The following is a 24,567-nucleotide window of genomic DNA, read 5'->3' as shown; positions in this document are numbered from 1 at the left end:
ACACTGTAACGCGATTTTTTTTTCTAATGCTATGTGTAATATGGTGAAGAATTGGCCGAGTCGGCTAAGTTCATTTTTGAAACAGCGCAAAAAGAGAAGACAAACGAGGGAAGAAATACACATCACAGTCGCAGACCGAGAACACATATTGAATAGGAAAAACATGAAATATGAACACAAAGGCCGACCGGGCGCGCTCATTAATTTAAAGAATGAATTAGCTGTAAAAAATAAAACGCATACAAACACTCACACGAATGTGTTTAGCATAAATAATTCGGTTTTTGTATGCTTATCTAAGTTCCGAGTTATTCCTTCATACTTGTTGATTGTTGATTAATGAACGACAATCTTATGGGCATCATTATGGAGTGCGCAATAGAAGTCGGTGGTAACTCCGTTATACAGGAGACCAGCACGCTATCGCAGGAGACGAAATATCTGATCAAGAAACGCCGATGTATGAAAGCCTCTAACCCTACAGCTAGAATAGAACTGGCAGAACTTTCGAAGTTAATCAACAAGCGCAAGACAGCTGACATAAGGAACTATAATATGCATAGAATTGAACAGGCTCTCAGGAACGGAGGAAGCCTAAAAGCAGTGAAGAAGAAACTAGGAATAGGCAGGAATCAGATGTATGCGTTAAGGGACAAAGCCGGCAATATCGTTACTAATATGGATGAGATAGTTCAAGTGGCTGAGGAGTTCTATAGAGATTTATACAGTACCAGTAGCACCCACGACGATAATGTGAGAGAGAATGGTCTAGAGGAACTTGAAATCCCACAAGTAACGCCGGAAGAAGTAAAGAACGCTTTGGGTGCTATGCCAAGGGGGAAGGCAGCTGGGGAGGATCAGGTAACAGCAGATTTGTTGAAGGATGGTGGGAACATTGTCCTAGAAAGACTGGCCACCCTATATACACAATGTCTCATGACCTCGAACGTACTGGAATCTTGGAAGAACGCTAACATAATTCTAATCCATAGGAAAGGGAACGCCAAAGACTTGAAAAATTATAGACCGATCAGCTTACTGTCCATTGCCTACAAGGTATTTACTAAGGTAATCGCAAATAGAATCAGGAACACCTTAGAATTCTGTCAACCAAAGGACCAGACAGAATTTCGTAAAGGCTACTCAACAATAGACCATATTCACACTATCAATCAGGTGATAGAGAAATGTGCAGAATATAACCAACCCTTATATATAGCATTCATTGATTACGAAAAAGCGTTTGATTCAGTCGAAACCTCAGCAGTCATGGAGGCATTACGGAACCAGGGTGTAGATGAGCCATATGTAAAAATACTAGAAGATATCTATAACGGCTCCACAGCCACCGTAGTCCTCCATAAAGAAAGCAACAAAATCCCAATAAGGAAAGGCGTCAGACAGGGAGATACGATCTTTCCAGTGCTATTCACAGCATGTTTACAGGAGGTATTCAGAGACCTGGAGTGGGAAGAATTGGGGATAAAAGTTGATGGAGAATACCTTAGCAACTTGAGATTCGCTGATATTGCCTTGCTTAGTAACACAGGAGACCAATTGCAGTGCATGCTCACTGACCTGTAGGGGCAAAGCAGAAGGGTTGGTCTGAAAATTAATCTGCAGAAAACTAAAGTAATCTTTAACAGTCTCGGAAGGGAACAGCAGTTTACGACAGGTAGCGAGGCACTGGAAGTGGTAAGGGAATACATCTACTTAGGGCAGGTAGTGACCACGGATCCGGATCATGAGACTGACATAACCAGAAGAATAAGAATGGGCTGGGGGGCGTTTGGCAGGCATTCTCAAATCATGAACAGCAGGTTGCCACTATCCCTCAAGAGAAAAGTGTATAACAGCTGTGCCTTACCAGTACTCACGTATGGGGCAGAAACCTGGAGGCTTACGAAAAGGGTTCTGCTGAAATTGAGGACGACGCAACGAGCTATGGAAAGAAGAAAGATGGGTGTAACTTTATGGGATAAGAAAAGAGCAGATTGGGTGAGGGAACAAACGCGGGTAAATGGCATCTTAGTTGAAATCAAGAAAAAGAAATGGGCATGGGCCGGACATGTAATGAGGAGGGAAGATAACCGATGGTCATTAAGGGTTACGGAATGGATTCAAAGGGAAGGGAAGCAAGCGTAGCAGGGGGTGGCAGAAAGTTAGGTGGGCGGATGAGATTAAGAAGTTTGCAGGGACAACATGGCCACAATTAGGACATGACCGGGGTAGTTGGAGAAGTATGGGAGAGGCCTTTGCCCTGCAGTGGGCGTAACCAGGCTTATGATGATGATGATGACTTGTTGATTTGTACTTTCCATATTTTGTTTCTTTTGATCGTAAACTGACCCGTTGCAAGTAGTATTTATTTATTTATTTATTTATTTATTTATTTGTTTATTTATTTATTATATATTAAATGCGTGTTTTTTTTCTCTCTTTTTTTGCTACAGCAATTTTTTTTATCCATCCTGAGTTGACGAGTGGCATTAACACATAGGGTTCTGCATCTATAGAGGAAGATGTAGAAGAAGATTGCCAAGGCACGCGCCTCGTCACCTGCCTTGATTCCTGTTCGCAGATTCGGTCGAACGCCTTTTTTTTTCGGTGACCTGCCGACGTCTTGCAGCCTATAGACCTTTTTACGCAAGTGTGGAGCACCACCAGTGAGTCTTCCCTTCGTAATTATACATCAAATGATTTCCACCAACATATATCGAGATAACGCACAAGGGATCGGAGAGACAGCCGGGTTAAAAAGAAAATGTTGGGATAATCTTTCTCAATGCTATATCTCAACGGCGGATCCTCTGTGATATGTGTGTGGTCAATATTGTGATTAGATAGCCTGAACGCCTACCGCAAGCAAAACAAAAAAAAGAACTGTGGCGCTCCCATGGATAACCTTGTTTTCTCTCTGCAAACAGATGTTATATATTTAACATTGCAAAGTAAATGACAACGAACATAGTCAGAGCTGTAGTTGAGACACGCCGCAGGCTCATTTCTTTGCAATCTCCAAGCCTGGTGACGAGCCCTTTACCTCTTTTATCGCCTCATCCTGTTTGAAGCCTTTCTTGGCGATAGCGAGCGGGGAAATGGTGGAAACCGTTAAAGGGACGGAGACACGAAAATTTTCGTTCGTGCGTTCTTCATTCAAGCGTTGCGTGCTGCTACAGGAAGAATGATACACACCGCGAGATTCATGTATACCTGACTAATAATTTAATAAGAGCATTATTATACCGAGCGATTTCGGTTTCGGTTTATGGGCTCCGGGCGATGCTATGACGTCGTAGGAGTGGAAACGCAACTCGGCTTCGTCACGTGGATCACAAGAAATAGTGACGTAAAACTGTGCTGCATCGTCTGCTCGCGCATACGCGTGCTCTGCCGGCAAGGTAAACAACTGGCGATTCGAAGTGCATGTCGCGATTATAATAATTATTGCGAAGAGCGACAACAACGGTAAGAAAGCATTGCGGTTTGTGAGAGTCGCTGATTCATTCCGAAGCGCCGTCAGCTTTAGCTGTGAACCGGAAAAGGCATAGCGACGATATCGGCGGTGAGGCTGCCGTCGGTGCCAGAGTGACCATTCCTCGGTCGCTCATTGGCCGCTTCGCCGTGCGGCAGCTGCACAAATGGGTCCCGAAACCCATCCTCTCTACGGCAAGGAAATCTCGCCGTTCGCGAGCAAGATCGCCGTCGTACGGCGGCCCGCAAACGGCGTGCGGCGAGTTGCCGTACCGGACGGGAGAGACCGCTCCGAGGTGCTGAACTATGCGACCCGCAGATGCTACGTCAACTGCTCTCCGCTACAGCACTGTGCATGTCTCGGTTAGGCAGGGGGCGGGGTTAGCTCGGTTACAGAGTTCTAGAAGCCTGTAGCATAGAGAAAGGATTTTTGGAATGACAGAAAGCTGGGGCTAGTTGGTAAGGGTTCATAATGCAAAGAAGAGGTAAGGCGTTCTGACACGGACACGAGAGAAGTGGACAACACGAACGCCACATATCCTGGTCCTTTTCGGAGCCAGCCGGCTAGTGTTACAATCAATGTGTAAAGGCCCCGTCCACGTTACCGGCACGGCAACTCGCCGCACGCCGCTTGCCGTTAGCGGGCCGCCGTGCGGTGTTCGTTTTGCCCACTTCTCTCCTCTTGTGTCCGCGTCTGCACGCCTTACCCCTTCTTTGCATTAAGAAAAGATTTATGTATGCCTGTAGCTCGGTCATAGTGGAGGCTATGCTTGGTCGCACGGTCCAGCAGGCTCCGTAATCGGCATTTGATCACTACTCATCATACGTCACGTTTTTGTGGTAGTGTCTATGACGTCAATATTTTCGTTCCTCCGCTGTCACGTCATAACAGCCGCGCCAGCGATGGGTCTCGACCACGAGAAGGAGCTTTTAATGACTTTTTGGAGCTGAATTAAAATTATTTTGAAATGTTTGCAGCGTCCAGTGCCTCGTTGCGGGTGTCCTCGCGTACAGAGGCAGCCTACAACAGGCTTTCTATAGCCTCAAAATTTGGTGTCTCAACCCCTTTAAAATGCAAGATCTACGAAGTTGCTGGCAGGAGACAACAAAAGCAGGTACACACCGATCACGTGCGACGCCACACCTCTTTCGCAGGCACCACTCAACGCAGATGAGTCGAAAGAGCCCCAAGGACGCGCACTCGAGCGACAAGAACTTTCTGGGCCAGTCTGTGGACGAGTCCGTGCTCACCGGCTGGTACAGCGTGATCAACTGGCTTCTACAGTTCATCCTAACGGATCCCATCGACGCCTGTGAGTTCCCAGAACAGACGCAAGGCCGTAGTTAACGTGACGATTCCGAGTCGAATGCTATTCCTTTTCGCGTTTCGTCACTGGTCCAAGCGGCGGCGCTCACCCAACTTGTCGCCGAAATAGGCCGGACGTGAACGGATGGATAGAAATGAATAGATTCGAGCGAAAGAAAGCGTTATCTTATACAGGAGGCCCGGATTACTTTTTTTTTTTTTTGCTGCATCTCTCGAAATTTGTGACTGACGGAGACATGCTATATGTATACTAAAATGCCAGAAGCGTAATCGAAAAAAAGAAAACGCGGGGAAAGAAATGTCTCCACGTTTTCACAAATTTAAAGGGACACTAAAGCGAAACAATAAATCAGTTTATACTAACGAAGCACTGTTTGAGAACCCTGCAGACAGTCATTACAAAAAAATTGTTTGATTATTAGATGAGAAAATGAAGGTCCAAGTATCAGTATTTGAATTTCGCGTCGGAACCGCAGCTCCGGTACATCAGCGTGACGTGATGGATTCCAATGTATGTTTTCGCATTTGGGCCGTGTTGGCGGAATAAAGGTTCCCGAAACTTGCCATGTTTAATATTTTGTTCCTTAGAACACAATGTAGCCAATCTGTACCGCTATATATAATTAGTAGGCCCTAGAAGATGCCATCAAAATCCAAGACGTCACAGCCCCCAGGTGCGGGAACTTAAGTAGGTGTCGCCACCCGTATTTCGTTCTAGCGCTTTTTCTGGCTTACCAAACGTCTTATCGTTGCAAGAGGGGTGTTTTTGGTGTTGTAGAACGGTAATTTATTGATGCAGAAGAAATCATTTTTCACTTTAGTGTCCCTTTAAATCAACATTGTCTGCAACTGCACTCATGCATGTGCGCGCGCATATCTCCAAAATGTAATTATCGTGATTCCTGAAATTCCATTCCAAGTGTGTACGGCTTACAAACTCACCCACTATAATGCGCAAATGGCAATTTGCGCCGTAAAGCAATTGGGACGCCCATTGATTAATTAGGACGCTCATTACTGAATATATATTAATTAGTTGAGTACATGTTTCAGTTGCTCGTGTTAGTAATAATGTCAGCCTCTTCGAATAATCCTGCTCAAGGACAAGAATAATGCTATTTGCCACATGCGATTTTTAAAGATTACGCGAAACTTAAAAAAATGATCACCCCGTAAACATATTTTTTTGAATTATCCGCGCACAATTAATGGGGATATCACATACATATTTTTATGTATGTACGTTTCAGTTTGAATGTTTCATCTTTAAGTCTGTAGCGCATACGCTTATATTACGCGTGCGTCATTAAACATTCGCTTTAGCGGCCTGAGCGAACCCAGGAAAAATAGACTGCCCTGAGCAGAGCAAGACATAAATGTTCAGCTTAAATTTGTTCTACTGTCGCATTTTTATTAGCTCGTGAGAATCATGAAAGAGAGAGGAGAAAAAAACTTTATTCCAGGTCAGAGTTGGACCTATATCAATAATGAAAAATTCCTTGAGTAGCAACCTTCGTTTCTTTTTCTTCTTTTCTTTCTTTTGGCTCCGCAGCGTTCCTTAAGAAAGTCAGTGCTGCCGATTTCATTGAATCGATGGATCTGGTAAGTTGGGGTCGCAACGTCCAAAAATGGTTAGTTGCTCTTTAACGCAGCAAATCCGCTTTTTTTTTCATTTTCGTTCGCGGATTTCATCCGATAAAAAAACATGACGTCGAGAGTCTTACCGTTAAAATATGTTAAAAAAGAAAGAAAAAATAATACTTGGAAATATGAAGGGAACGCTGAATGTAACAGCAGCAGCTTGATTTAAGCGAATTGGTTCATACTGAATAACGTAGGTACAGCGCAACAATTTTATGGGAAGGAGATGCGAAGATACGGTTCTTCGCTTGTATAAAAGTGGCCGGAATTTCTTCAATAAACTTAGTTGAAAGTCAGCGCTCTTTCCTGTCTCTTCGTTTTTCCTTCCCATAAAATTGTTGCGCTGTACCTGCATTATTCACTCTGAACGTAAAAGGCTTCTTTTTTTTTTCTGCCCCCTTTTTTTATGATTTCAGAGAACAGCCTTGCCTACTTTAGGTGCATATTGCGTCTGTACACAGAATGCCGCATTGTACAGAATGCCGCGAGCATCGTCACACCGTAACTTCTCGTTAAAATATGCTTGCAATGCCTGTCATTCAAGTATAGTTTCATTATGTACAATGTTTCCCGGCTAACTTTAGCCAAGCTGCTCAACGACAAAAAAAAAACAAAGATTGAGAAAACACCGTTCAAGATACAATTATAAGACCTCCGGTGTTTCATCGTCGGAGGCATGACGACAGAAAAACATAGATCTCAGAATCGTATCTTGTACCGTGCTTTTTTTATCTTTTTTTCTTGTTGAACAGATTAGCTAAGGTTAGCTGGGACAACCTCTATACTATGCTGACGCATTTACAAGTTATGCACTTCAACGCGATGCCATAATTCATGTAACTTTGATGCATTGCTTGTGGAACAACAATTCGCACATTCGAGGCACCCCGCTAGAAACTATAAGACGTTATAACAGATAGATTGCTTTATCTTGAATATTTGCTGTGAAACAAGAGTGTACATTGAATTGTCCGCATTCGTAGGCATTCAAAAGCAGCACGTGCGTATTATCGCATTCAAGTATTTTCGTGCAGCATACACATCTGCTATTATCAAGATTTGGTTTGATCGGCCGCACGTGTGATCGAAAATAGATATCGCCCCGTTTATTTCTTCACATAACTTGTTTGACAAATGCTCAACTAACTCATGATTTGCTTTTACCGCCTCCTTGCATATCATCGCAAATGGTCCACAACTTCAAGGCACAGGTACCAAGCTGCCAAACGAAGCTTTACTTTCGTTCATTTTTTTTTTTCGGAAGACAGCCCAAGAATGGAGCTACCTCACCGCATCTGTCGCCAGCTGTCATGATCGTTGATCATTTCAAACTTCCGCATCCAACATTGTATCACACACAGCATACGTACGCCCAACTCATCGCACCGTAACGCCAAGATGCATTGAGATACACCTAACTGAATCGGCGCCGGTGTCCCGTAAGCTGGTTATAGTTAGCCTCATCAAATCAACGGTTCTCGCAGAGGAAAATGACCGTTCCATGGAAGGCACCTAGGATGAATGCTCAGAAACTTCTTTTGTTTCAATATTTCAGTTTTGAAACGAAAGGCAATCTAGAGAGCAATTTTTTTTTGCGCTTCTTTGTTCCCTTTCCACCAACAGTACGTGCGCCACGAGCCACAAGTGGCGCTGCTCTACGCTTTGGGCATGGCATTCTTCGCCGCTGGAATCCTAGGCAGTGTGCTCTACCCACAGATGCGCCGACGCCGTATGTGTGGAGGGGATCGAACGCAGGACCTAAACGAGAACATGCGCTGCATACTACAAGTGTACACGGCTGCCTACATCATTGTACTGGCTTGCATTCTGTGAGTAAAATCGAAACGTGACCGAGACAGGTTACGTATTCAGCTAGCTAGCGACGAGACTCCACACATGGAAACCGACTGTGCAGCTTTGAGTACCGCAATATGAGGTAATCGCTGCTAATATGTGTCCACTTTCATGTTATCCTGTTGGCAGTTTAGCCTAAGCTGATGGCACATACTCATGGAAGAATGATGAGCGCTAGATTAAAATACATAAAATACAGGAAGACAGTGGCATGGATTAGACAGCAAACAGTTGGGTAGCCGATATGCTAATTGACATTGAAGAAGAAATGAAATTGCACAGGACGTGAAATAAAGCGGTGGTCTATTTACAGAAGGAATGCCAAGAGAAGGGAAGTCGGGGACGGTAGAGAACTGGATGGTGGGACGAAATTAGGAAATTCTATGGCATAAGATGTTGTCAGCTGGCACATGACTGGAGTAATTCAAGATTGCTAGGAGAGGCTTACGCGGGCATGATGATGGCGCTGGCATAACATAACTTACTATACATGCGCCAAGAATAATTGACATACTAGTGCCATGCCCACCCTTCTGAAACCAACGTTTTGTTGTCTGCAGTGACCTTGCGGTAGCCCGATTACCATTCCCGATTTGCTTAGTGAACATTATTTGAAATTTAGGTTTGTCTTCAGGTTTGGAAGAGAAAGTCAGTCAATAAATTGTTAATGTAGACGCCGAACTCCATATTGATCGCCATGGCAATTTTTTGCTGACCTGCCATGGTGGTGTAGTGTCTTTTTTTTTTTTGTGTGTGTGTGTAGTGGTAGTGTAGTGCGTGTTGGAGCTGCTATGCTCGAGAGCGCGGGAATTATGCCGGCCGCATTTCGATGGATGCGAAATGCAAAAACGCCCGTTTACCGTGCATTGGGTGCATGTTGAAGAACCCCAGGTAGTCAAAATTATTCCTGAGTCCCCCACTATGGCGTGCCTCATGATAATATTGTCACGTTGTAGTGACGATGAAGAAAACAGTCGCAAAATTGTGAATGATGAAACTATTTACTCGGCGAACCTGTGACAACAAAAGCAAGTTACACTCAAAGCACAACCAAAGCAGCGAACACGGTCGGCGATCACCGAAATCTGATCTGCCGGTCAAGAGCGTCGGCTTTTTTTTTAAATGAGTCATCGAACATTCCAGAGCAATCACTGAAGCTCGCGCGTCTTCCAAAAAGCACTACGCAATTCGCGTCGCGTATAAAATCAGATTGCGCAAGATTAGGTGACAACTGCTACACGTCTTTCCAGACATATCATGATAGACATAAAGTACGCTCAAAGAGTATCTAAGATAGTATCTAAGATACATGTATCTTGGACACTGCCCAGCATTGCACTACGTACAAAGAGCTGGCCACAACACAGGCTCTCAGCCACACCGTGCTAGACGCACGCACAATGCCTCCTCCTCGCACTCGAGACAAATGCATGGGTGCAAAGCCTGTTTTCAGTAGTTCAGAGGGCAGAATTTTCAAGTTCTTGGTTTTTCAGCTCCTCGGCGTTATCTCTTGCACGTTCTGCCATCGCAAGCAACCCACTCCTGTGTTATAACCATTGGCAGTCACACGTTGCATTTTCGACAAGCGTGAGTACCGAAAGAAATATGCTGCTGGGCATAAAAAGCGTTACAGACTTGTCCCTTTTAAGGTTCAGTACACGCGAAACTAACTTTGTCACCACAGCTGAGCTACCTTTTGCTCACTGCGCCACAACGCCAGGCACGGCGAGCGTGCATCAAAAGTGTCCCAAAAAGTAATGACAACAATTACAATAATATGTAGGTCAGGGAGAGCTTGACGAGCGTGTTCCAGTAACATTCAGTGCACGCGAAACTAACTGCGTCACATGGCCGAGCTGCTTTTCGCTAACTGCGTCGCAATGCCGGGGGCAGCGAGCGGGCGCCGAACCTACCGAAATAAGTTAAAATAATGTTGGGGCTCATAGAAAGCGTCGCAAACGTCTCCAAGTATGAGTCACTAAAGTGCGCCGGGTCGGTCGAGCTGTTTTTCGCAGACTGCGTCCCAAGTCTCGGTTCCGTATACCGTAAGTATAAATTGTTCGAAATGCGTCGCAGAGTGTCAAACAAAATTTCTCACCTTGGCGGAGTCCAAGTGGCGCCGTGTCGAAGTGCAGAAGGAACGCAACAATACGCCGGGAGCCCAACGAAACAGGCTACTTAAAGAAAAGATAAATAAATAAAAAGAGAGAAAGACGCGTCGCCGAACAAGCGAACTTCACATGCGCAGCCGGCCTCGCTCGCTTCGATGGCGTGCCCGGAGCATGATGCACGCATCTGGCGCGTCTGGCATGCCGTTAGCTTGTTGCTAGGTGACGCAAGAAAAGTAAGTCGCAAAGTTCATTTATACGCGAAGCTTTTTAGTTTTAGCGAGAAAGAATAAAAAACAAAACATTGTAAGTTCATTTCCGATGGTCGCGTCAGCTAACGGATGGGGCGAACAGTAGGCGTGAAGCGTTTCCTGCTTCCAGTTCCAGTTCTCGCCAAATGTGTCCCCTATTGTTTAATTTCTTTACGGCACAACGATAACGGCGAACACTGTCGGCGATCGTCGAAACCTGCTCTGCCAGTGCAAGCACTTCGGCTCTTATACGTGAGTCATCGAAGGATCCTGCAGGGTAATCGCTGATGCCCACAAGTCTTCCAGAAAGTAACTACACAATTCGCGTCGCGCATACGATCAGATTACACAAGCTTCGGCGACAACAGGCCAGGGATAGAACCATCGACAACATTCCAGTAAGTTCCAATCATGCAGGCGCGTCTTGCACGGAGCGATTGTTAGTGGGTGACATGCAATCCTCGAGAAAATAATAAATAAGTACACGTGTCAATATCGTGATTTTGGCAAGTAAAGCTGGATAATGTATTTACATATTTTTCTTAATATTCGACTTTTCCATTTTCGGCGACTAAAAGGAGGCGCGAATCTTGGATAATCGTCGTAACTAGCAAATTTTCTTGCGCCGATTTCATGAGGTAGTGTACCAAGTCACCATACCACACCCACTCCTCTATATGTTCCGAACTCTATCTGCCCTGTACTTTCTTTCTTCGGTGCAAAGACGCGGTAGAAATAACAAGACTTCTGTATACACAAAAGGCGCTGGCGACATGTTATGGAGAGAGGCTTCATCGGTTTCGAATATTGACCGCCTCGCAGCAGAGCTTGTACGTAGCCCACTACTGACTGCTACCCTAGGCTCTGAAAAAAAAAAGAAGAGATTTTCACCCTCTGGAGCTTATCTGGTCAGCTAGCAATGATCGTCAACAATCTACCCGACGCTCTGCACTATGTCACGCTGACACGAGCGTGAAGGCAGTGCTAAAGAAACGGAAGGCGCGGAAGTTAGGCGACGATTATTGCTTTGGAGGCCCGATAAGCGTCCATTAGAGTACGTGCGTCCTGCAAGTTTAAGAGAGGTAAACGAGGAGTACGCTAACTGTCCAGCATAGATACATGTATAGCAGAAGCAGGTGTAAACTTCCGAGTTATCGGCACATTATTGTTCTTAAAAGTGTAGCTAAGCGTAACCGCCCGGACCAGGCTGTTGTCGCTGTTGCTGCCGGTGAATGTCACTCCGCAGCTTGTGCGGAGAGGAGTGGCACTTTACGTGAAGCTGTGCAGGGAAGCTCAACGACGGTTTTCAAGCGGCGGCAACGTGTGGCGATGGGATCGGTATCGAGGAGGCACAGGCGTATTGCATAGAGCGGAGCCGGTTTAGTGCAGCCGGCGCAGCGTATAAGTACACACGTCCAAGATAACGGATGGTGTACACGTATAAGTACTAAGCCCGGACATAGTGAAGCGTTTGATAAGACTCGGGCCTAGCAAATGAATTGCACCGGATATAGCGAAGCGTGTGCAAAGTCTTGGAGCGATTTCGTGCAAGGGTAAACCGTATAGTAACGTAAAGGAGCATCATGGTAGGAACACTCGTTGGACTATATAAATACTGAACTTGGATATAGTGAAGCGTGTGATAAGACTGGGGTCTGGCTGATGAATTGCACCGGATATAGGAAAGCGTTTGCTGAGTCTTGGATGCATTTCGGGAGAGGGAGAACTACACTCCTAGGAATTCCGACGAGGCTGTAAGAAGACCCTTATAAATCTATGCTGTATGAGCTTTCTTTGTATGAGCTGCTGGTATATGCAGTTTCTTTAGGTAATGTGTTTCGCATTTTACAATAGCGTAAGGGCGCAATGTCATTGTGCAAGTTGGTTTCTGCATTCGAAAAAGTGCAGAGTGCTTTTGGCATCATACTAAATTGACACGCAGCGCCTTTGTTTACCTGTTTCAGATTGGGTGCCATGCTGATGCTCGCCAGTATATTCGAGTTGAGGCAGTCCTCACTTCGACACAACAAGCAGTTCACAGTATACGTCGGTGCAGTGGAAAATTTCTTGAAGTCGATGGCCACCGTAAGCAGGACGTTTGCCTCTTGCGAAAATTCATTTCGCGGAAGTGCACGAAGTGTGTAAACGTTAACCACCATAATCCCCAGAATGACAGGCACTTTCGCTCCATGCGTTTTGTTGCCTGTGCCTTCAACGGCAATTTATGAGATGTAAGTCCGTATTCGCTACAAATTCTGACGAAAGAAGGTATACTATGAGGTCATGGCCTCGCATTGTCGTTCAACTATTATCAATAGGGTTATTTTACGGTATACGTAAAGAATTGCTCTTTATTAGGCGTGTGCGAATATTCGTAATGTTGGACCACAAATCGATTAGTCTTTGCTATTCTATTCGTATATATGCGATTTGTGAATTCTCTATTAGAAATTGTCGACTAATCGTTACCGTTCGAATCTAAGACATAACAACACCTATGGGAGTTTTGTAAGAGAAATACCGATTCAACTGGAGGATGCTCCTAATGATTATGCTGCAATAGAGCCTGGATTGTTGCGCAGAGGCACCCGAGCCTGAGCGAACATACTAGGCAGATAACTTCTGCTGAATAACTTCTTGTCCAGTGGGAAGCCTCACTTTTAGGCAGCCCATATAATTCTTGTCTCTATTTAGGCAAATCAGTTCTTTGACTGTGTGACCACTCTCAATATGTTTGCATACATTTAGAACTATGGCCGGTGCTGTTGTATTACGTTTGTTCTCAAGGATTACAATGCTCCACATGTCCATTTCGTGACTTGTTATTCCCTTGTCTCGTTAGTGACATTGTCACGTTGAACGAGGTAACCGAAAGAAATCGCTTGTTAATTGCAAGCGCTTTAATTTACCAAACGACAAAGTCCCTTTCTTAACTTTGCACCGGTGGTTTACCTGCCACTGCCATGTTGCTGGCGTTTATTTCCTTTCAATAAACGTACTCGCAGCGAGTCCAGCTCCCGTATTGATGCTCACCTCTGCTGCACGCATGGCCCGAGTATTGTTAATGCCGGTTGTACATAACCAGGACGTCCTCTCACAGGTGGCGAAAAAACAACAGGCTGCGAACGTAAATTACCTGAACGAGCTCTATCGCACTATGGAGGGTGAGTGGGCAGCCTTGGAGTCGCACAGCGTCTCGTACTTTCCAGTGTACACAACGCAACGGTGTGGTGCGTGCAAGTAGGTGATGCCCAAAGCATAGGACCCCAAGACGTGTTTCCGGTTCCTGCAATACCTTCCGGCGCATGCAGCCGACAAAAGTATGTCCTCTGAGATCTGTATATTATTGCCCAGTCGGAACCGTCGTGGAGGCGTGTGTTTGGGCGCCACCTATAAGCGTGCGCTGTGCATATCGCTTTGGCGGCAAGAGTAATAACGCGCGAACGTAACGCGGCCTCAGTGTAGCCGAATGATGCCGCTCAAACGCGGACGCTGCAGACGAGCTGCTGCCTCTGCAGGAATAATCAGAAAGTGAGTGAAATGGAGACAGCGAATTGAACGCAACGAATGAAAAAAAAAACGATAATAGAGTTTACAATAACTAGAAGAAAGAAATTAGAAGGGAGAGTCTGTATGAAAATACAAAAAGAAGTGCCTTGCTCTGGAGGCTCGAGCTGTTTGCCTATACGGAGAGCAACATATCGGAGCAAAAATTTGCGGTTAGATTGGGCGCTTGTATTTGCAGCAAAAATCCGGAGAACAATCAGCACGTGACATCCCAATGGAATGCGAAAGGATTCATTCAGCGAGACCAATACGTAACGTACAACTTCTAGAAGCGCTTGGATTTAAAGTAGACGGAAGTATCAACCGGTCAGCAGTCGAGATAAGCAAGACACGTTTAGAGACAGACAATACTCGTACGTTTATAGTACTGGTGAAAAAAAAAGACGCAGGGAAGAAACTGATACGACCGAATCCATTAGAGTCATATAGGCAGCGGTACTGGGTAGATAGAGAGAATTAAGGAAATGCATACAGGATTGAAGGAAAATCATTGATAGCATACCTGAGTAACTCAAACGGGCTGGGTGACGATTTGTCCCTCTCTGCGCATTGAGTTGGCGCTCTGGTGCGCAGCGCAAATCTAAATGCACGACCTTGTTGCGAACGGTCGGTAAGGCTAACCGTTTGCTAGCTCTTCGCGAGCGGTTTGCCAGAGTCGCGATGTCGCCATCAAGAACGCGATTCTGACCAATCATCCGCCAACGCAAGCGAGAGGCTTCGCTTTCCGAACAGTTATTACAAGGTCGCGCCCCAGATCGAACGCGCCACCGTGATAACGTGAATGAGCGCAGCCGTCTTCCTTGCAGACTTCAGCTCGTACCTGAAGGCCCACATTCTCCCTGAGATTAAAGCAGCTACCACGATGTCGGCAGGCGGTGTCATGAAAGCGGGTAAGCGGTGAGCTCCCTGAACATGCACGTGCGTGTAGGGAGCACGTGCAAGTAGTGACGCAAGCCTCAATTGATTGCGTTTAATGCGCGCATAATGTGTGTTTGTTTGTGCATGCCGGTGTCCATTTGCGCCTAGTTGATATTGTTGATTGAAAAAATTTATCGTTAGTGCATTAGTGTTACACGGTATTTTATATTGCACGTTATCAGTAGAATGATAATTTTGATATTGTGTATATACACCCTACATAGGTATAATGTCTTGAAAGCTGACATTGTAGGAGGCACGAATTTTAAAGAATTAAAGAAAACGCTGCGCCCACGTCAGCATGCGGGGTATGTGGAAGTTGTCCTCCGGCCTGCGTCTGGAGAAAAGCTCTCGCTTGAAAAAGAGTACGTACGTGATCGCTTTGCGCGCGTCTGTCTTGGTCTCTTGCGTTGCCTATCTAAGCTATGTGTATATAACATTGTCCATTTTCACTTTTACTTTTTTTGTCTTTCATTACAGACATCAGCGACAACATCCCACCGGTAAGGAGTCTTAATTTTCCCTTTTACGCATGCATAGAAATTCTTTTTCATGGACTACGCGTATAACGCCAGTTGATTTGATTTGCTGCGTTTAACTCGCCAGTACACATTGGCGCTACATAAATCTAGGGAGAGCAGAAAAAAAAAACCGTTGCTTACGCCTACTGAGGGCCTTTCCTCCCTATAAAGCACAAGCTTAGTTCGCAGTTGCTGCAACGTGAAATCTTATCATTCGCCATTTATCGTAAAGGAGCAAAAAAATACGAGTACCTACTATTTCGTTCTTTATTGTGTCCTTCAACAAAGTAAAAACATTACAAACCGTTAATCTCAACACCAAGCCACAAATAATCATTGTCCTTTAGTGACATCCCCTGAAAATTACTGTTATGGGCAGCGTCGTCCTGTGTGTTATGAACCTTCGGCAACGGAATACCAGCTGTTCAATACGTGGTATGACAAACCCACCGACGTCACCACTTCCAGTGTTGTTGACGCCGTTGCTGGGCTCAGGCCACACAGACCACTTTAAAACAACTTGGTGGCCTGCATGGGCCAAGCGGTGTGTGTCCATTTTTGTAAGCGCAGCGTGAACGAGAGAAAAAACACTTAAGAAAGAAAGACCAGAGGAAGTTGTTTTTCCAACGAAGCCTTCTCCCCAGATGCAAATTGATAGGACACTAACTGGGAATAGTAAGATTTTAAGCTGTATTAGTAAATAACTCCTCTGCAATAGTAAGTCGGCTACTTCGACCGCGAAAGTGGGCTACAGAATACTTCAAAAAATAAAAAAAGAACAAAATACGAGTAGCGACGCCGTCCCGGCAGCATTTCGCAGTGTGACGTCATGGATTTTACGACGCCTACTTGGATCTCTGGTCTATCGCTTACCGGTAAAGGTGAACTACACCGGATATTGTAAAGCATTTTCAAAGTATTGAACAGATTTCGGGCAAGGGCAAGCCATATTAAAGCATAAAGGAACGACGTGTAGGAACACTCGTTGGATACAGCGGGCTCTACATGACGGTGAATTACGTTGCCATCTAAATAAGCTAAAGATTCTGTACATAGCAAGTTTCGAGCTTTTAATTTCGCCATCACGGCACGAAGGCTGAGAGGACACATTGAAATCCTTAACGGCTTACCAATGTGCTAGAGCTGAAGTTGCCACGCGATATCGAAGAAAAGGCAAGTTTGGTCATCATTTTCTTGTGCAATAATGAAACTTATTTCACGAAATGAATGAAAATAGTCCTGAAAAAGCAAATGTACACTGATTTAAGGTTTTTCTCTATTAACCCCCGAATATATACCTGGTCAGCTACAACAAAATATTAACCTGCCATCGGTATCTCAATAAAATAATTAAATTATGGGGGTTAATTAATACGCCAAAACCACACTCTGACTATGAGACATGCCGTAGTATACGAGGACTTCGGGAATTTAGACCATCTGGGGTTCTTTAACGCGCGACTAAATAGAAGCCGCATTCCCGTCGGAATGCCGCCGCCGTGGTCGGGATTCGACCCCATCGGTATCTGTTGCACAGATAAGTGATGGTTGACTGACAGGCAAGCCGTGACGTCTGTTTTCATGAACGAAAGTCCGAATACTTGAAAGTGTCGGGGGCACCATGTATGAGCTGATTTTGGTGGTAGTATATTGTTCCAACGCTCAACGTTTACTATAGCAGTGATCTCATCTAATATGTCTGCTATAAATTATATATTCGCGGTGTTTGCGATTGGAACACGCGCTGACGGCGTGTAATATCTGTATGTGCTTCACTCGTTGGAACTCCGTTTAGAAAAATGATCCATACCCTCGCCGCACAAAGCTTGAGCGCGTTAAGTAATCTGCCGTGCTGCCGAACCGGTCCTTCTATGCCACCTTGCCAAGCATTCGGCATATCTTCACAACCTGTACGGCGCATAAATAACAGGTCAGAGATAAGAGTTGAGGGGCATGCTTCATGTTCTTATACCGGTTGCTTTCTTTAGTCTTAGGAGAACGGAATGTTTAAAAAAAATATGGGGTTTTACGTGCCAAGACCACTTTCTGATTATGAGGCACGCCGTAGTGGTGGACTCCGGAAATTTTGACCGCCTGGGGTTCTTTAACGTGCACCTAAATCTAAGTACATGGGTGCTTTCGCATTTCGCCCCCACCGAAATGCGGCCGCCGTGGCCGGGATTCAATCCCGCGACCTCGTACTCAGCAGCCCAAGACCATATAGCCACTGAGCAACCACGGCGGGTAATGGAATGTTTGAGATACCTGCATGAGATTAGCCAATTCTAGTCGCTGAGCTGCGTTACTCGAAGAAGGTTATACATTAGTCGCACGACAAAAGAGAATTCGTAGCTGGCAAATTAACAAAGTTCTACTGTTGAAGTTTTTTCATCGATAACTTTGATTGGAGCACATACTACAATTTACGAATTGAAGCCAACGGGCTCGAAAGGCTACACAATTCCACTAGGAACGAATTCTGAGGACGAGGCCAGTCTCGAGAAATTCACTCCCAAAGCGGGCACCGTTGCACGTTGGCGTTACAGTTATTTTTATACTTCATTGCGTGAAACAACGTTTTGTTTAACAAGTCATTGGAACAAAAGTGAAGTTTTACCACAGCTTTGAAGGCGGATGTCTCGAAAGTGGTCTATCTGCAGAACCAGTTCGAAAAGGATATACTGCACAAGCTTACAGGCTACAATTCGTCAATCGCAGTGTATGTGCGGTAAAGTAATTACTTAGGCACCTTATTTAAGATGACGTATATTTAAATTACTTAAAAACTTCTTATTTTGTTGAAAAATGTTCCTGCAATCATTTTGTCAGAGTCTACTCTTATTGCTGGTCCACCGTTTTCGGGTTTTGCCATCTTGCGTTGCTTTGTGTATACCTTCTGTTTCGCATACACATTGGTTTATTCCGGAAACAACGGCAGTGCAGTTGTTGTTTTCTTTCTAGGTTGCCGAGAGCGTGTTGGAGCACGGAAGACTGCAGACAAAAGAAGCGGTGATGAAAGCGTTTCATAGTGCTCATTGTGCCGTCACTATATTCAAGGGATCACCAGGCAGTGATTAAAACAACCCGAGACTTGTTCTCGTAGCCCGCGTGTCGTAGTCGTACAAGCTCTTCAAATTTAAATTAATTAAGCTTAACAAGGTTTGTGCCTTGTACAGTTGGGTGTTCATTATGCTCGAGAATGATGCAGGGCAACATAGCACAGGACCATTTCAAAGGGATGGACGCAAACTGGTACAGTGTGTGTGTGTGTGTGTGTGTGTGTGTGTGTGTGTGTGTGTGTGTGTGTGTGTGTGTGTGTGTGTGTGTGGTTTGAAAGTACGATGTGCATCGTTCTGTCAGAATTAACAAAATGGTACTGTTTCCCGTCTCGTAATGCTTGCCGCCAATTCGTAACATTTTTCCTTTGAACCGAGGATTCAATTCTTTTTCATATAAAGAAACGCAGCACCACATCATTCTAAAACCTGGATGTGTCATATACTTCTGGAAATAAAAAAATAATAATAAACCGCGCATAAACGGACGAGGAGAAAGAGCGCATATGAGAGAACGGGCGCCAACCTCGAGCACTGCTTATTCAGAACAAGAATTCGCTTTTTTTAACGCGCAGGCAAGTCACGTGATCGTAGTGCACGTTCTGGAAAAAAAGAATAACAATAACAAGGCGCGAACTTTAGGCGATTGTTCTAAACGCGTGCGGAAGTTGGCGGCCGTCCTGCGGTATGTGATCTTTGTCCGCGTATACGTTAGCGCGCCGCTTATTTTCTGTAGCATCATCATACCGCTCTGACTTGCTTTCAACCCAGTCTGCGTCCCCTTGGAAGACTAAAATTGTGAGTTTGACGCAGAAACTGGCGGTCTGTCAATTCTTGATTGAAGAAGATAGAAAGGGCTACCAAATGGACAGACGAGGAGTTGCAAAAGTCCGTCTCTGGCTCTTCCCCTGTTTCTGTCAATGCGCGTTGCGCTGCATCTTTCGTTCAGCTTAATTAGAATAAATTAAAACGAACAACAATAACAACAACAACAACAACAACAACAACAATAATAATAATAATAATAATAATAATAATAATAATAATAATAATAATAATAATAATAATAATAATAATAATGTATGCCAATCTGAGCAACTGACATATCAGACAGCGAAGCTGGCGTCGTATTGTCGGCTGGTCCCTTTGGGAGCTAGCACTTTCTGTGCGCGCTGATTGGCTGGTTGAGCAAAGCTGCTCAAATAATACAACGCGCCGTGTACTGTAGACGTCACGTGAAAGCGGCAGTAACGCGGAAAGGGATCGTCCGACAATGCACTCCTTGCACAACATCTTTCAGAATTGTTATACAGTGGTCTGCTTGCCGGCTCTTCGTAGCGATGATTCCTCAGCGACGCTCTGTTCATGCGGTGTCCTCGGGATTCCCACGCTAGGATATACTGGTGCCTCGTACGCCTGCAGGCAGCATCGAACGATCAAGGCGTCAAACTTTGACAGCCGGAGCCGTACAAACTCCTAGCTGACGTACCTTTAACGCGGAACCGGTAAAACATGACGTGCGAAACGAAAATTATGAATTATTGAGTACAAAAAGAAGAACAAAACTGCGTAAGGAAGTTGTCTGAGTAAGGTATACGCGACGTAACTCTTGTTTGCAATTTTCCACTGCGTTTTGGAGCAAGGTATTTCGGGACTGCGACGCGGGTTGGCGTTGATGGCTGTTCATTGACATTTGACCGCAAGCCCGCCGCAGCGCGAGAACGGTTGCGACACTCAGTCCGCGTGGGCCTTCCGCACGCCTTCCGCACGCGTGCGGAAGCGCGCTAAACTGCACCTGTTGTGCACGCATTTGTACGAAGCTCGGTTTTACACTGCTCGTGCGGACTCTGTGTAGACCGAGATTCGTGCACCTGCGTGCGACATGCGCACGTCTTCCGCACGTCCGCACGCGTGCGGAAGGATGTGCGGAAGGCCCACGCGGGCTGAGCGTAAGTCGGTCCTTCGGCTGTAAAATCGGCGTTGAACTGAGCCGGAGGAGTACGGACCACGCAGAGCTTCCATCTCTCTGTTACGTCGCGTTTTGCTCCGAGTTTCCGCAGTGAAGTTCCCAACAACTCGCTTCTGTACTGCCCGCGGCGCTGATGGCGAGCATTTATTGAAATTGAAACTGAAGTGTTATTGAAAGATGTCGGGCCAGTTCTACGAAAATCCCACATTTGGGAGCAACAGGCCTATTTACTTGAATCCGCTGTAAGTGTGCCGTCGTTGTAAATGACTCGCTTGGCATCGTTACGGACTTGGATTTTTTTTTTTTCACGATGCAGGCACAGGATGCCATGGCTCAATTGATCGCCACCAGCGTGACCAAGACGTACAACGACTCGCTCACCGGTGAGGCAGCTTCGATCACGCGCGGTCGTATTATTATTCCTTCAGTCAAAATTATGATTGAGTGTTCTTCAAGCATCCAGAATTATACAGTATGTTTTTGCTGGAAATGCGGCGAAATCTTTCCGGAAGCAAATTGGGACTTTTATTCAATATTTATTTCATTTGAAGCCACTCTCATAAAAAAAAATGATTGATGGGCTAGATCATGAAAAGACTTGAGATACTCGTTTCCAAGCAGATTCGACAGTTATTGTTGAGTTCAGAGCCCTCTGAAGAGAGAATGAATATGAGGTAACTGCCAGTGATACAGAACTACTCGTCGAAGTTCTCGTCTAACCTGGTAGCGCACCTCTTAAATTACCTCTAATTTGCATTAGTACACTCCAAACTAAAGCGACTTACAACATTATTTTTGATTACCAGGGGGTTACGTTAACATTCAGAGCCATGTTCAAGGATTTTCTCTCGTCGCTATAGTCGGAAAATTCAAAGGCATCTTGCGGCTCCATATGGAGACAGGACACGTACCGTAACTGAAATGGCATTTGCGTATACTGATTGCGCTGAATACTACTTGCTGGGTGATCATAGCAGGTCACGTCGATTGATTGATTGATTGATTGATTGATTGATTGATTGATTGATTGATTGATTGATTGATTGATTGATTGATTGATTGATTGATTGATTGATTGATTGATTGATTTCAGAATGTCGCCTACTTGCGAAGAATGGCTCGGACCGCATAGCAAGGTTCTGTCAAGCCGTCGTCGCAGACACTGAGAAGGTAGGAGAGAGAAAGCAACGTGCGTTGATCATCATCGCTGTGATGACAATCTCGCACTTTCTGCCTCCCTTGTCGACGTACCGTCCTCGTCGGCTATATTCTTTATTGATTACCCCCCACCTTTTTTTTCTTCTTTTTTTCTTTTACAGAGTCTACGCTCATTCGTCAACCTTTCCGGTTCACTCGTAAAGACAGACCAGCTAGGAGTCCTCGCCACACTGCAACACAAGAGGTCAGTTAAAGGGGGCGTTAAAATGGACGAAAAGAATGGGAAAACTTGCCACGTTCTCTAGATAAAAAGAAGAAAAAGAAGAAAGAGATTTCATACGCCACATATTTAATAATCCCGTATGAACCCGTACGCTTTATATTTCTTCTCGTATCATCATGCGAGATTGTTGGATTGGAATATCGAGTGAGCACTTATGTTTTGTATTTCATCTCGTATCACGATCCGACATTGCTGGATAATTGACACGTGTGCAATACGATATTTTATGTAGAAGCTTCAGAGTGCCGCGAACAACACAGTTCACATGCTTCTCGCGTGTGATCGGGGGGAAAATAAGCAATTGGAAAGATAATTGCAAAATAAATATAAGTAATTGCATGCTGCACTCTCCCGAATATGTTCGGGCACAGATTTTTTTTATCTCACTGCACTGCCGCAGGTGAGACAGCTTGCATAGGCTAGCTAACCTCACCCATACGCAAAGTTATGGCTTCACGCTATTACACTGAATACCACATTAAAGGATATTACCTAAAGAGCCACGTCAGCTCCAAACGAGGCGATCGCTTTTCGATCGGGTGAATACAGACTCTAAAAGTGCTGCATCATTCGCAGCCACTGGTACATCTTCCTGGTACTGGGCAGCTTCTTGTTCCTGTTTTTGCTCTACACCGGTTCATTCGTCATGGGCATGTTCCACTACAACGAGGACATTCCACCCACCAAGAGAACAGACGCTTCCAACTACGCCGGCACCGCCATGCTCTTGTGAGTGCCTGTCTCGAGCTGAGGGTGGCGGAGGGTATTCTGTAAGAAAAAAAGAAAAAGAAGAAAAACTTCATTTCGGCCGCTGCTGATTGGCTAGGGCCGCTCGTCTCCTCCTCGCTCCTACAGCTGCATCCAATCAGCAGCAGCGGAAATGTACAGTCCACTATGGTGGACTCTTACAGAATACCCCCCCCCCCCCCCCCCCCGTTCTCTGCAGCATTAGGGCATCAGTATTCCAGCAGTGTTCTGTAAACAGTGTCGTACGTTGCTCAATGCATATCACAGCAGCAGCAGCGGCTGCGACAACAACAACCATAAAAATAATATTAATATTAATAACAATAGTGGCACTAATTTCTTTACGGGCCCAAGAACAACACTGAGGCCTAGGTAGTGGTGCATAGAGAAACAAAAACAAAAAAGGTAGAAATGTAAGACAACTACAACCAAACGCTATAGGATAAAACAATTAAAAGGAAAAGAAGAAAAATATTGAGACACACAGCTACAAAATGGGCAACAATACGGTACTAACACACAATTGAGACACGGAGTACACATACGGAAGGACAGAGAAACTATATGAGAACACCGGAGTGGGGTGCAGCTGGAAGTAAGGTTCAAGAGACAGTGCGAAGCTTGGGACAGAAAGAAGACAACAACTTTTGAAAGACATTAAGACGGAGAAAATTACAGTTGCATAGAGTTTGCATTCTGTGGAGTGGCAAGTGTCTGCCGAAAGGGTCAAGAACGCGGAAGGGTCTGCGTTCGCTGGTAGTCTTCTGCGGAACGCGCAATGAAATAGAAGCTAGTGAATCCGAACTTGTATTAATTGAATGACTGATTTTGTATAACAAGAGGACGCCGCTAGGACTACGTCTTATTGAAACTTAAAAAGTTGTTGGTGCGCAAGGACTGAAAAAAATGTTTCTATGTGTAAACTCGTGAACCTGTTCTGCTCACGCTCAATTATTACGCTATTTGAATCGCTTGTGCCATTCCACATTACTGAGGCGTGTTCAAGTAAAGGGAGGCGAAATGGTGTGGACATTTCAGGAAGGAAAATGGGGTACGGAATTCTCTTCAAAGTCTGCAGACAGAATCACGCGTGCGTATAGGCCTCGGGATGCTGCGTGCTCAGAGCGGGCGTGGAAGCTTAATGCACTATCAAAAAGCACAAAGAGATCCCTAATTTCAACAACCTCCTGGTTAACACTGCACGATTCACATAATAAGGGAAGGTTCTATTATGGGTTTTACGCAAATAAAAATGATAACAACCGTTTAGGAGTTGTATCATTTGTAAGTTAAACCAATCGCGGCACCTCCAACGCCCGTATTACGACTACCTAACTTCCCTATTCCTGAAAACTTCTTGGACCTCCACTGTCGACTGCCGTGCCGATCCCCGTTGATAAACGGGATCGGAGCGCCGTCTGACAAAGAGCGAGAAAGCGTAGCGCTGGGATAGAATTTGTTACGTCATCTCGCCTTGGGGCCGCGATTATTTTGCGTGTGCAATGCCTTTTACGCTTGCTTCTACGCCGATCTTATCATCCACCGCTCGCGGCCGCATCGATAGCGCGGGCGCGGTGAGGCCGGAGAGTCGCTCCGACCATTGACGAAACGCGAAAAAGCGAGGGAAGGTAACGGCATCGGGAAAACGGCATCACTGCAAGATCGCGGCCCCATGAGTGGACGCAAGTGAACG

The 24,567-nt window shown here is 45.2% G+C and overlaps 1 protein-coding gene across 2 annotated transcripts; it reads left to right on the top strand.

The window, feature by feature from the left end:
- The first annotated feature begins 2,557 nt into the window (after positions 1 to 2,557).
- On the top strand, positions 2,558 to 22,878 carry LOC142570927 (uncharacterized). 2 transcript variants are annotated; one of them, XM_075679227.1, is made up of 11 exons: positions 2,558 to 2,666; positions 4,630 to 4,787; positions 8,066 to 8,271; positions 12,620 to 12,740; positions 15,029 to 15,112; positions 15,621 to 15,643; positions 18,623 to 18,670; positions 21,003 to 21,069; positions 21,780 to 21,856; positions 22,006 to 22,088; positions 22,704 to 22,878. In XM_075679227.1, exons 2-11 carry the CDS (start codon positions 4,646 to 4,648, stop codon positions 22,858 to 22,860), a joined length of 1,008 nt encoding a protein of 335 aa, XP_075535342.1. In that variant the 5' UTR covers positions 2,558 to 2,666; positions 4,630 to 4,645; the 3' UTR covers positions 22,861 to 22,878. The 2 variants fall into 2 exon arrangements, with proteins under 2 accessions (XP_075535342.1, XP_075535343.1); XM_075679228.1 differs by lacking the exon at positions 2,558 to 2,666 and adding an exon at positions 13,756 to 13,819 and having other exon boundaries at positions 4,718 to 4,787.
- Positions 22,879 to 24,567: the final 1,689 nt, after the last annotated feature.

The sequence above is a fragment of the Dermacentor variabilis genome, chromosome 2 (assembly GCF_050947875.1).
Source record: "Dermacentor variabilis isolate Ectoservices chromosome 2, ASM5094787v1, whole genome shotgun sequence".
Classification (NCBI taxonomy): domain Eukaryota; kingdom Metazoa; phylum Arthropoda; class Arachnida; order Ixodida; family Ixodidae; genus Dermacentor; species Dermacentor variabilis.
Note: the sequence above shows the minus strand (reverse complement) of the source record. Positions and strands in the feature narration are given on the sequence as shown.

Bases quoted from the DNA above. Each gene is read 5' to 3' on its own strand.
- LOC142570927 (XM_075679227.1), top strand. From the start codon at position 4,646: ATGAGTCGAAAGAGCCCCAAGGACGCGCACTCGAGCGACAAGAACTTT. The intron at 15,113-15,620 runs GTAAGCGGTGAG...CTTTCATTACAG, and splicing joins AGGCGGTGTCATGAAAGCGG to ACATCAGCGACAACATCCCA. The intron at 15,644-18,622 runs GTAAGGAGTCTT...TTTTCTTTCTAG, and splicing joins TCAGCGACAACATCCCACCG to GTTGCCGAGAGCGTGTTGGA.